This window comes from Falco biarmicus, chromosome 12, assembly GCF_023638135.1.
Source record: "Falco biarmicus isolate bFalBia1 chromosome 12, bFalBia1.pri, whole genome shotgun sequence".
NCBI classification, from domain to species: domain Eukaryota; kingdom Metazoa; phylum Chordata; class Aves; order Falconiformes; family Falconidae; genus Falco; species Falco biarmicus.
The window spans coordinates 9,960,069-9,974,512 of record NC_079299.1 but is presented as its reverse complement, the minus strand read 5'-3'; the positions used below and the strand labels follow the sequence as shown (position 1 = coordinate 9,974,512).

General features: G+C 37.4%; 1 protein-coding gene across 1 annotated transcript in view; it reads right to left on the bottom strand.

The window, feature by feature from the left end:
* The window catches only part of USH2A (usherin), a 390,408-nt gene that overhangs the window by 353,710 nt on the left and 22,254 nt on the right, over positions 1-14,444 (bottom strand). The window contains exons 3-4 of the mRNA XM_056357449.1: positions 1,588-1,717; positions 339-402 (exon numbers count right to left, since the gene is read on the bottom strand). Of these exons, the coding sequence (XP_056213424.1) occupies positions 339-402; positions 1,588-1,717 (194 nt within the window). The remainder of the gene's footprint in view (positions 1-338; positions 403-1,587; positions 1,718-14,444) is intronic.

The following is a 14,444-nucleotide window of genomic DNA, read 5'->3' as shown; positions in this document are numbered from 1 at the left end:
ACACCTAGACAGTTTATAAGCACTGAAATCTAGCAACTGGATCTACTCTGTGCAAGGACACCAAGTCAGGTTGTAACAAACAGTAACAAGGAAAGTGTGCATTTACCACCTGAATTTAAGCAACAGTTCAAAAGCAAAACACACTAAGTTGTTGAATTTATTTTAACTCGGGATTTTTTAGATTAAAAGTCATCTCTGAAATGAGGTTCGGTAAACTATATTATCATAAGCAATCATCTAAAGGAGACATCTGAAAAGCATCATACTTTGGGAAATAAGCATATTGTTACCTATACTTTCTTACTACACATTTTTGTACAAAAATAAAGGTTCTTTACCTGTTTGTAAGTGCCACTGGGTAATATCGAAAATCCTGCATTCTTCCGACAAATTGCTCTAAACCTAAGAAAATATGCTATAAATAAGTAATTTATTGAGTAAAGGCAGCTTTGCACTGCATGACAGCACCTTTAATTCAGCACTCTGAAATCTCTCTTGCACAATTACCCCTCCTGAATGAAACCATCTTGGATCTGGACAAAACTATAGAGGGCAGTGACTTAATTTTTTTGATAAAAAAGAATGATTTATAATAACTTTATAAGAACATTTTGTACCTATCTCTTTTTCTGATTAGAGAGGTGGCACAAAGATCGGCTCATTAGACAGAAGTAATGAGCCAGTCTATGTGCCACCTCTAATTAGAGAAGAGATACAGTAGGTACAACTGTACCTATCAATTTATACAATAAAGATAAAAAGCATTTTTAAAATAGCCCTTTCCTTTATATGTTTATTAGTTATCCAGTATTCAGAATCAAGATGATCACAACAAAACACATTTCCAAATACAAGCTTTAAGAAATAGGGCACAGAATGACTTTCTTGCCCAAGAGGACAATAAAGTTAAGTGACATGTAGTTATATTTAGGAGTTAGCTTCAAGTTGTGCATGTTCCTGAAGAGTAGTCAGTGTTCTTACATATGCAGAGCCAAGAAACTGTGGAGAGCAACAAAACATCCCCCAGCTGTTCTGCAATGATTACATCACAATTTTCGAGTACATCGAAAATTCTAGATGCAGATGAAGAGTAACACTATCAGGCATTACTAGAAGCTGAGGGATTCTCATTCTGCTAGTGGTTTACATGAGTATTAATAGAACTGAAGAACTTGAACAGCCAGAAATCTTCAGCTCTATTGCTGACTCTGTAGAGGAGTGTAGTCTAGTGGCCATGCCTAATCCCATTCTGAAATAGTTTCATCTATTTATTCAGAAAAACTATGATTGTAAATTAATGGAATGTGTCACTTTACATGCCTACATCTTTTGGAATGTAGGAAAGCCTACTTATATGCAGTAGCACACAGAATAAGTTATGATCCTACAGGGTCATCTGCCAAACATCTATCTTTCCGCCAGTCTTTCGAGAAAGCTAATTGTACAATAGGAATTTTTTCCTGCAGGAAGATAATGCATCTCAATATATAGATAACTTGAAATGATTCACATGTGATTTTCAACCGCATCATGCACATCTTATTTTGAATATTTCACTGTGTTCTACTAAAATACTACAAAATTTACCTGTGAAGCTTTGTCCGATTTGCAGTGTACCATCAGTATCAGCAATTGTTCCCACAAGAATCCTTGAATCAAAAGGTGTGTTATCATCTTCCCAGCCATTCAAGAAGAAACTAATTCTGCTGTGATGCACCTATAGAATCAATGTAAAGGGGCAAACACATGCTTCATTATGCAACCACTTTGATTTCTCTACATGCTGCATCTATCACTGATTAACCATTAACATTACTTCAACTTATTTGCTGTATGTCTTTATTTCCAATGCCTACTGAAAGTAGTTACCTCTTTTCTGTCCATCCATTAGCAATCCCATTAATAAGATCATCACTCAGATGCACAGAGTATAACACTTCTACAGTGGTTAAATCAAAGAAGAAAATACAGTACAGTGGTCTGGAGGGGAGAGGGAAGAGAGGAAAAGGAGAAGGGTGGGTCTGGTTCACAAGGTAGGAGGCTGGTTACAGCTATATCACCACTTCAGGCCACGGGCACATGTTAGAGCTGTCAGAGCTCTTCTCGTACATCTCAGTTCAAACAGGCCTCGAGGGGCTACATACCATACTCAGGATAACCAAACGCAGCACATTTCAGCCAGGCCTCTAACACCCCTCCAAAATGCCTCCCTAACCCCAGCATGTTTCTTTCTACAAGGGCTGAAGGGAACAGTAAAGGACCTGGCTACATCTGCTTTACACCCAGTGGGTAATTCCCTTACATCAAGGGAACCCTTGGCTAGGGATACACACTCAGCCAGCACCCCAGGGTACAGTTTTCTGCAAACATTCCCTTCCCTGCCAATTCATTTTAAATTTGAGCTAACATTCAGAGAAATACTTTATGGCATTCTCCCAGCTCCACAAAGTCACAAGATGCTGAGCTTTTACAAAGTACTTTTTTGCATTAATAATCTTCATGTTTACATAAAATTAGAAAAAGTTTAATGATAGGGGAGTGCCTTTCAGCCTTACATTTAACAAAATTCAATACTCTCATTTAAAAAAAAACATACAGGCACATAAAAATGAAAACTGGAGGCATCATGGCTACAGTCAGCTTCCTACTAGTGAAGCTAATTATAGAAACTAAGTTCAACTCATCCACAACTTTTGAATTCTTTGAATTTAACAAATTGTTTACCCAATGAACTTAATCCAATTTATTTCAGAAAGTGATTTATTTGCAAAACTGAAACTACTCGATTTCTAGCAATATTTAGCTTGCATAAGGCTTATTTCACATGAGAGCTTGGCAGCTCTCAGATTCTGAAACTGTTTTGTTGTTACTAATTTACAGTGTTATTTTCATCTTGCAGATATGGATGCTTGGTGAATCGTGTCTACAGAGGGCAAATAAACCTAGAGCGCTTTAGCCTGTCTTGATACCCACGCTAATCAAAACAAAATAAACCTGGAATAATTGCTTTCATAAGAACAATATATATGTGAGGACAAACCAAAGGTTTACAAGCCAGAATAATTTGTTGCGAAGAGGAAAGCCAGAACCTGAAAAAGTACCAGTTTGAAAACCACAACATAAGCACTCACAATGCTATTCCACCAATAAAATCTTTCAAATTTCAGACCAAGATAAAGAGACACAATTATCTATAAATCTGAGCTCAGATGATCAGCATCAGTGCCTCAGGCGAAATGAGTCTAACAGCATTTTAAGTAACAAAAATAGGAAATGAGATGGGGGGGGGGGTGTGTTTAATTGGGGGGGGCTGTTCTTTTTTTTTTATTTAGGCTTCATGCAAAATTGTACAGATGAATTTTTCTCCTTAAACTGCACTTTAAAATATACATGCATGCTGAGCTTCGTTGCCATTTCCAGATTCAGTCAATATTTCCGAAATTTAGACAGGAATATTTATTGCCCTTCCACTGATGGAAATTTGAAGGCTATTATCATAATTACTAAGCCTTGAGATTTGTTCAAAAAGTTATTGCATATGAGTTTCACCGCTCAAAATACATCTCTCCATTTTAAATTATCTTTTGTGTTGACACATCAATGACCTAAATACAACAGTTTTTTATTTAATTTTAATTCAAAGCCCTCTAAACATCTGATGCCCTATTTGCAAGAGCCTAAGTATACGCATATATGGTGGCTACATTGCATTTTTTTTCTGCATCACATTTTTTACAGCCTGTTACTGTCATTTGGTGTTTGACTGTTATCATCATAAAAGATACAGGCTTTTCTACTTTGTTATTTGTAGCATTATCTCATGTTTTACAACATCTTTGCACAACATGCCCGCACATGAAATATAACTAGTGAAAAGTTCTCAGTGGTATTAATGCATAAAAAAGAATGTGGTTCCATCTCTACTGTCTTTACCCAGCCAAAAGCTGATGAACAGCCAATTTTCCTTTATCACATTAGCACAGCCATGAGGGAAACACATTTGTTCTAGTCAGCTACACTAAAGATACTATTACCAATCTAACATATACATGTTTTATATCAGCAGTATTCTCAGAGTATGAGGGAGCCAACAATATATTAACACTAGCATGACAGTTTATTTAAGAAAAGAAAATTGTCTCTGTAGAGGGACAGAAGTTAGAAATGTATGGCTAAAGCTCAGTGTCACTGGTCTAATAAAGGTAATAATTCTTGAGCTTTCTTTATAGCAGGTAACACTCCTGTGGCAGCTCTGTCATATCATTCAAATAAAAATGTTGTCTTTTACAAGTTTAAGAGTACCTTTATTTTTAGTCAGATATGAAGCATGTTTCTGCTTTCCCGTTTTCATTGTAAAACATTCGTAAGTGGAATTCAGGACCAGGCACACTCACCCCCATCACCTCCTTGCAAACTTCCAGGCTCAGGCGCAGCTTCTATAGGATCCCAATTCTGCCCCCCACCCAGTGGTAAGTGGAGTGCTCACCGTCATGCACCCACTACCAAAATCAGCGGGACTACTTACGACTTAAGAGCAACAGAATTGGGCCTTAAGCAACCAGGTATTTTGACTTGTTGAAAATAGGGGACTAATGACAATTTTAAATCTCCCTCCCCCCTCCCCCCCCCCCCAACCTCTTTGTATTAAATAGGATTTAGAATAGTTGGGTTTAATATAGCACATCCCCAAGGTAGCCCTAAGCACTTTACAATGCTGAATTGGATATCAGTAGTGCAGTGACTGTGTAAGGCAAAGGCAGCAGTCATTATACGTTTGGCAGTAGCTCAATGTAATGATCCCCCTGCTGGTTATTAAAGGGGGTATGGATATCTGACACGGGAGGAAAATGTAGAAGGGAAACCATGTGTGGTATAAAAAAAAAAAAAAAATCCCACTGTGGGAGGAGAGGAATGTCTCAAAGTTTGGTGTCAGTTTAGGCTAAGCTAAATAAGAAGGAAGGCTGGCACCGAATCAGCTGTTTGATGTGGTTATTCGGGGTCTCCTGACCGTTAGCATTACGTCGCGTACAATACCACAGAAATGAACGATGAATTTCACTCCTGACTAGGACAACAGGATTATTCCCCTGTTGTCTTTATTAATAACGTTCAATAGGAATTTCCCCAAGAGAGTAACAGGAGATGGGTAGGAAAGGCTGGCTTCACGGTTGCACAGAGCACACGACCAGAAGCCTGGGACATCAGCGCTCTAATCCCAGCTCTGAAACCATCTCTCCCTCCCATGCTTCCCCATCTGTCAGATACTTAGCAAATCACCTCACAGGGAGGTGGCAAGGATTAGTTACTAAGATAAATTCACTCTGCAACTACATTAGCTTCTGCCAGTGCAGAGCCTAATACCAATTCCATTCCAAGCAATGGAAAACCCATTTGATGGTGAACTGAGATGGCGAAAGATATCCATAATCTTTCCTCTAATAGCATTCCTGTTATGATCCAGAAGAGTTTCAAAGATGAGAGGTGCCGGGCCAATGAGCTGGTAGGCAAGTTCCTTCAGTGCATCCCAAATGAAGCTCTTGTGGCCCTGCGTCACAAGCAAACTGCCATCAGAGCCAGCAATACCAAATCCAATCACTTTCTTCCTAGGAAAAATTCCCTGCCCTACGGGTCACTGTAGGGCAGAACGAAGGAGCATGCACTGAAGCACAAAAAGCACAAGCTGCTGGTTATAAAATGAGATAGGGACAGAAAAGACATTACAACTGTTTATTTTCTCACCTAAAGATCTGTGCTACTCAGACCCTACTCATGAAAACGTAACAATGACATTTAATATTAATTTTGCCACTTGGCTTGAATCAGGCAGAGCTGTCATGTAAACAAAAGCCAGTACTTTCATGTATTAACTGCTAACAGAAACTTCCCCTATATTACAGTAGTCTGCATGGCAAAAAAAAAAAAAAAAAGAAAAAAAAAGAATATCACAACCAAATACTGCATTTCAGAGCACTGTGACAAAGGGACTAACTGTGGCACAAAGCAGAAGCACAGCAGCACACAGGAGCATGGTAAGCATGTATAGTACTGCTCCTGAATACTCTTTGAACCTCAAACCACCAACAGCTCAGACACTTAATCAGCCAGATGTAGTTTCTGTATATTTAGTAGCTTTCTGTAGATTTCTTTTGCATGATTTTGTATAGCTGCTGCTTGAATGCAAAAATGTATTTCTCCCAAAGGCACCCACCATACAGGTTGATTCAAAAATACCATAGTTTTTTTCTTTTCTCTCTATTTTCTTATAGCCTTGAACTGCAGTGTTATCTATAGTTATAACATATAATGGTATAATAAATTTATAAATAAATAACTAGTATAACAGATATAAATAGTATAACAGGTATAATAAAAATATTTAGGTTTTCAGTAAAAATTACCTATATGCTTTCCAAAAAAAGCTTAATATTCCTCTTCATTAACAGAGAGACAGAACACATTTTGCGTATCAAGTAGAAGACACAGTTATATTGATTCCCCTTTTTTAAGCTACAGTGGCACTTTCCAAGCCAAAGCAATTTGAAGGAATTCTGAGACCCTGCTCTATAAAGTTTAGGCTTTGAGGTAATAACACATCACAACATACATGCATGATATGTTAATAATTATTATTAATGGCACATTTAGGCAACATACACTTTTTCTTCACACACATTAATCATCCTGTTATCAAAATGTCCTGTTACATACATATGAAGGCAACTGAGACAATTTTAGTCTCTTCCACTTAGAACTGAATTACATCATTTCAGCCAAGATAGAAGTTAATTCTCCAGTGCATGCTATGATCTTTTTGCATCAGTAAGAATTTTGCATGAAAAATAAGTCCTAAGATTAACACTACCCACATACCTTGTGCAAAATTATTTTTAATAAATAGGAAGGAGAAACATGAAAAGAATCCTTTATGTTCCATTAAAAGTAATAAAGAATACCCAAATATATCATAGCAGAACTCAAGATCACTTACCAGAGAACAAAACTCCTCTGCACTAAATGACATACAACCAACAGATGTGGTGGTCTCTTCCCCAAATGTGTTAGAATTCATATTTGAAAGATATACCTTTTTTTTACCAAGTACAATCTTCCCCTTTAGGTTATCTTTCCTATCCCAATATTTAATGGCACGGGAAAGATTTATTAAAATATTACAGATAAATTAAGGGGAGTTATTTCAAGACAACATTAATCTCTTCTGCTGGTTAAATATACATTCTTTTTATTCTTATTCATCATAGCTTCTAGTAACCATAAAATACAATTTATTCTTAAAGTTTCTTTTCATCATCTATTGTAATAACTAGACCACAGTGTCTGGCAAGACAGATGAAGAAACCAGATGGATTTCTTCCCAGATTTGCAAGCCATAAATGAGGAGTTCCACAATAGAGAGAACTCTGGCACCAAAAATGAAAGAAAAAAATCTTTTCCAATCATTCAAGCCAAATGATACCAACCCTGGCCTATTTAGTTATCCAGCCAACTTAGTGATGGCAAACACTTCAACTGTAACTTCAGCTCTTAAGGCTATTTATACCATCAAAGAAAGTCTCAGATGGCAAAGGCAGGAATGACCGACACATATAAAACAAGGACAAGGACCAAAAATTTATCTTCAAATAAATACTAGGAAAGAGAATACATTCCAGTACATGTAACAGTAACCACTGTTTCCAAATAAGATGAAAAAGAAGCAGCTCAGGGATCTATGATATGTACCAGACAGGGAACAAGATTCTTCCAAATATCAGGTATCTACAAACTAAAACTAAAAAACCAAACACAACAGGAAAAAAAAAGCAAGCTAATTTTTAAGTTAAAAATGCAAATTTAACTAGCTGCAAATGCAAGCTAAACTTAGAAATTAAATACAAACTAAAATTTAAAGCAACAAAAAAAACCAAGCAAATACTCCTCCAAATAAGGGAAAAAATAAACTTAAGAAAACAAGTCTGGTTTAGTTTATCCTTTACATAAGCTCTATTTGTACAGCAAGAAGTTTCTCAAATAAAAATATATTAAATAAGGTGATACAGATTATGAAGAATTTTAAAGTGCTTTATGAAGAACAACTACGTAGCTATACAAGTCACCTGTAAGGGATTAAAAAAAAAAAAAAAAAAAAAGATGGTTCATTTATTTTTGCAGATCAGCCAAATGACAGAAATGACCCCTGCCCCTAGCTGCTATAAAAGCTAAAGAAACTCCAGAATCAATAGTTAGACAGGCTTTACAGAGGTGTGAATGAAAGCAGAAGTTACCATAAAGGATTTGCTTAATCATCCAGAAATAACGAGGAATCAGATTAAGAGAAATCAAGAGAAGTTGCAACTCATCCAGCTCAAAAATTAATACATGACATACCATTACAAGTCATTACCTTCATTTAATTTGGTACATTTCTTATAAAAGTTGCTACCTAAACATAGCTTGCTATCTGTTAAAAATAACCAAGACCTAGAGAACCTTTTTTTCTTCTAAATGTATTACAGATTTGTTGCATCAGGAACTTTTTCAATGAGTTCATTCTATAGAAACAGACGGTGTATTAACACATTTTCTCCCAAGGTGAGAAAACAGATTAAGGTTATGACCAAAATGACAGGCCTGTGGCTTCCTTGAATACTTTAATAGAGTCAACAAATCAACAGTGGTCACTGATGACAACAGATGAGGAAAGACAATAGATGGAAGGAGAGGAATTAGTGATGCTGTTATAATGGTCTAATCAGAAACTTGAGCATAAAAATCCTTTTCACCTTCAACCTGTCTAAAAAACTGTCTTGCCTGCTCACATAAAGATAGACGGCATATTCTACCACTGGGGGACATATGGGTTCACATCTCTACTCTGCGAAAGCACGTGTGAAACAGAAGCGTAACAGTTAATAAAAGATACAGTAAACAGGTTTTGCATATCAAAGAGATGAGACCAACACAGGTATCTATTTTGGTTTTTTCTGGCATAATTGCAAATCTTGCCGAAGCTGCAGTTACAAAGGTTTCCAACGCAGCTTTACTATTTTGTAAGTGAATTTCTGTAGAGGAAAGGTCAGTGGCACAGACTTAAGCAACACGAAGTGGATGAATGGAATTTTTTGGAAAAAAAATAGGATGAAACCATTCACATGAATCCAAGTTTACTTTCAGCTGTTATTTAAGCAGAGCTAGCAACCAAAAAACACAATGCTGCGCATTTCACGTATTTTATAAAACCTGGGCATCTATGTGCCCCTAAATTGATGCATCTGAAACAGCAGACAACTTTCTGCCACAATTCAACACCTTCCTTCACAAAATAAACAGAATTTATACATCATGAACACCAATCTCAAAGGTCTATGCCATTCCTATGCCTCCCGTTCTGCCTTATTATTCTTATTTTGCACTATTCAGCTAGGTTTATTTCTCCTTTTTAATCTACTACATTTACAATTAGCTGTTGGGAAAAAAAAAACCAACAACAACAAAAAAACCAAACCCACACAAAAATGTATAAAAAATGAATACAGGTGCAAGCAGATTTCACGCCCCCAAGGACTGTTTTTCTCAGGCATTAATACAGAGCACAAAATAAATGGTTTATCCCAAAATTCCTCGACTCCTCTCAAGCCTTCAAGTAATCTATCAGCCACTTTATGACTGCTTTATAAAACAGAGGTGCAGTAGTTTCCACAGCTTAACTTCTGCAGATGCGTCAGGATGCCACACCACACTCAACCACCTCCTACTCCACACATTACTCACCAACACTGATACACAGCCTGCTCCTATAGTTTTATATTGTTTATCTCTCCTTACAACATGCCACGTACAGCCGAACTCGAATTTTAAAATTTAGCTAAATGGATAATTCAGAAACAAGTACTACTGTACATTTTTGTAGTGTAAGTACATTTTGGCAGTGACAACATCATTGCTAGGGGTGTTTGGGAAGATGTCCTACATACATCAAAAACTCCTGTGCTCTTTTTTTTTTTTAATTCCCCACCCCCCCGAAAAAGCTTACAGAAAAAAAAGTTTACTTTTTCTCTTTTGCTCTTTGCATTTTCTTTCTTTTTTTTTTTTTATTTGGAATGAAAATTGAGACAACACAGAGAGAATTTGGCATATCTAAAGCTTGCCAAGAGATAATGAATTTATGCAGCAAACACAGGAGAACAAGAATATGTCAGGAGGAATTTGTCTGGGATCTTGTTCCCAAACAGCCCAAAAAAAGATGTTAATAACCATGTTAATAGGGACAAGGGGATGGGGGGAGGGAGGAGCGTGGAAATTAAAGAATAATATCCAGGAGGACAAGCCAGCTCAGATAATTTATTTGTGTAACACCTGACAGACAAACGGCACCTTCCATACCAGTAAAAACTGCCTGATGGGTTTGCCAGTGAGCTCGGTGCTGCTTCAGCTAGAATCTGTCTTGATTTCAAATGCATTTCTCCTTCTTACCAAGCAAAAAAGGAGTACTACCTTATATAGGTAATACAGTTATTTAAAATATTCAGTGCTGATTTTAGATTGTTTGTCCATTATCTTTTAGCAAATGCAAGTGATATGCACATAATAAAATTTATTTTACCTGCTATTATTAACATACGTATATTCCCATGTTTCCATATTCAAATCCTATGCTACCCTCACATGGCAAAAAAAAGTTTTTAAGCTATTAAGAACTATGCACCTCTGAGCAAACCTTAATCTACCACCCACCCCTCTGTATTTCAAGCCTTTGAAGCAACTTGGCTGCAAGCTTGAAGGAAAAGAGCACAAGCAGAGAAAGGCAAGCTGCAACTCTGGCATCTATGTAGGTTTCAATGTGGTGCTTTTCACACATCTTTGGTTCTCAGGCCAAAAAGCATTTCACAAGAAGAAAACAAAAAGGGCTTGGGGCCATTCATTGCAACCACTGATTTAAGTAACAGCATGGTCAGGAACACAGTATGATGATTTTAAAAAAGAAAGTGCTTAAGTTAGCATTCATGTTTGTGGGAGATTCCTTTACTTCCAACTGTTCTGTCATTTTTAGGAAATCCTGCCAACCTAGTTCTAGACTGGGATTCATTATCTAACCGTAGCCAAAACCACCAAGTTAACCCTGCCCTCTTACCAGATGTGCCAGTCTAGCCAAAATACACAACTATAAATTAGAACATTTGTAAAGTATTTTATTTTTAGTTCATTCACATCTAGATTCAAGGATGCTGCATTCCTGTTTTTCAGTGAGAAGTAAAAACTCAAAAATCTCCCTTTTAGCACTTCCTTAGTCTCTATAGGAAAATCACCTTCAGCCTTTAAAAACAGGAACTGAAGTAGTGAGTGGAAATAGTATACACACAAGCTATATGGCATTAAATCACACAATTCTTCAAAATTGGGATGCTGCTTTAAGCTGACTAGAAGCCTGCATGGGGAAATGGTTTGAAATACTTCAGAAGTTTAATTCTTCTTCAGTATGCTCCAAATGAAGTTTCAAAATACATAAGTTCACCATAAGCAGGATCAAATAACAGAATCAGTGAATTAAACTGTATTCTAACCCAGGCTATTGTAGGACCATTACAAGAAAAGACCTGGAAAGATGCCCTTCTTTACAAGATTTATAGGGGGTGCACACACACATCAGTATTTGATGACACTGTGCACAATCTTATTGCAGAATCCAGATTTTAACTTTCACCAATATAACAGGGTAAGAACACCTGTGTTGAATATATTTTCCTGCAGGCCAGCAAACTGGTAGAATACCAAGAAAACATTCCAAAGGGAATAACATTTCTTCATCTTTGGTTTTACCCTCGACTTTTTTCTTTCTTTTACTTTCATTGTTAGACTTTGACTGACACTTTTCCAGGAGTTCCTGATCAAAAAAAATCCTCGATTAGATGGCTTTTGAAATTAAATCTGCCTAACTGGGAAAAAAACATTTTTTAAATACTGAAATTGACTCATCACAACATTCTGTCCAGAGATAACAAGTGGACTGACTAGTACTTCAGCTGTGAATTTATTTAAATGTAGACATACACATGCAGTATTAGGAAGGCAAAAACAGGATATGAAATAAACATAAGGCATCAGCTTTAAGCTCACTGTCAAGAGTATACCAAGGCTTCTAACCACAGAGTTCAGCTGAAGGTAACTGTCTGTCAAATGTAATCTGTGCAAGTGAATATGCTTAAGCTGGTGCTATGAATCAACCAAAATTGCTTTGGTCTTATTGACATTCAATTGCAAGAAGTTGCAGCTCATCCAGTCCAATAGACATCTGACAACACCAGGAGTGCTTCAGTGACAGAAAGCTTTAAATATAGATGCAACTATCATCACAATACACATGGAACTAAACTTTATGATCCCTCATACCATCTTCAGAAACTGGTCATCAGCTGGATGCTATAAGACCACACGGCCATCCTCACTGCCTGTTGCCAGCTTCTGCAGTTAACAAATCATTGTGGCTTAAACAAAGAAAAAAATAAAATACAGGTTGGCTGACAGAAAGAGACAACTCAATCTTTCATCGCTGTCCCATTAAATCTCTTTCTGAAAGCCATTTTTGCCATTATCATGTTTGTTTGCCTTTTAAAAATAAAATGCCAGATCAAAATTTGTTCAAACTGTTTGCTTCAGTTAAGGGCGAGATCTTCAGCTAATATAAACTGCCTTCAGCTGCAGCAAAGCCATTTTACAACTACTGAGATTCAGACCTCCGATACGTTAAATTTAGCTTCTTCCTCACAGCTGTTCTTTACAACTTGAAATGTGATGCCTGATCTTGCATACTGGGTCCTAAAAGACAACCTGGTTTGGGTCGCAACTTTGCACAAAAGAAAGGAACACCACCTGCAGCCATCTGTGTGCTTGTTTGACCCTTCTCTTTTGGAAAACTCCTGCCACTTCAGTGGTAGATGCTCTAGTGAAGCGGTGTCTTTTCCTAAACATTTTCATATAGCGCCACTGTCCACATGACTTATGTACCCACTTGCTTTCTTTCCCTCCCCAGCTCCTGCTGCCTCATTCTTTCCCTCACCATACGGTGAATTGAAATCACCCCAGACCCACAAACACCTAAAGGAAGGTGGGGAAGAGGAAATGTCAACTATGTAGAGCTTGCAGCTGTGGTTAAGGGGATGCACAGTATTTCTGGGGGGAAGCAGGAAGAGAGACTCCCACCCATGCTATGAGTTCTCTGAACAGTTATGCCCATGCTGGGAGAAATCCAGTGTACAAGAAACAGACTTGAGGAAGAAACCTCATCAGGGGACCACAGTGACAGAAGTGTCTTAAAACAGAAGGGCTGGAGAGGATAAAGGGACAGTAGAAGAAATGGTAAAGAACAGCGAAGGGGAAAGGAAAAAGCATAAGGTCGGGAGGGGCAAGTTGTCTCTTTGCCTTTCCTTCTTTTGCCTCAGGCCCATATCGGCCTTTCCTTTTCTTGACTTAACTGGGATGAATTTTAATTGCAGCCTCTCTACGTGTTTTATACACTATGTACTCTCTACTTGTGTGGAGTGGATTTCCCATTCATCACAGGATTGCAGGCAAAAATCCCGGGAGCATTTTGCTTTCCTTCAAAGTTAGCTTTGCTAAAATCAATAACTTTAGGGCTGCCTCCTCTGTCTAGCACATACCCCCACCCCATGACCATTTCCAATTTCATGATTTTATGATCATTTGATTTTGTTCCTTATCTCCATATACAGATTTATGTTTACAATCTTTCCGTGATAACAGTGACAACATTCTATACTGTTTCAATAACAGTATAAAGGCAACAACCTTACAGCAACAGTAGAAACACGCTCTCATTTGTAGTTTTAACACAGTCAATATCCTAACTGATCTTTAACAATCTCTCTTCCTACTCCCTCTCCCTCAACACCCTAGCATTCTTGAAATCAAAGTTCTGGCTTTCTTAGGGACCTGGTTTTTATGTCTTAAATATTTTTATTGTTTGGGCTTTTTTTCTCACCACCTGCAAGTCTAGTGCAACAGCCAAGAATCACAACTACAATAAATTGTCCTCACCTTCTATGCAAAGCACTGAACTTAATTTAAAAAAAAGAAGAAAAAAAAATGGGGGGGGGGGGAGGGGAAGTGAGAAGCAGGAGCGTTTCCTACTGCAGATTGAGTATCATCCCTCAGCAATATTGTTACATCTCTTCCAGCTTTATATTAGCTCTCCCTTCACTAAAACTGTGTATCTTGGCATTTTAAATCCCCTTCGTTTTCCTGGTTGTGTCTCTTATTCCAATAATATCTTTCTTATCCTTGAAAACATGTCACTCCAATTCAGCAGTCTTATTACATATGCTCCTAGCATTTGTATAAAAGATATTTAGCTTTTCTCTTTGCCCTCCTTTACTTTTTCTTTTTCACTATCTCCTACAATGTTAATCCCTTCTCAACGGGAAATGGTTTTC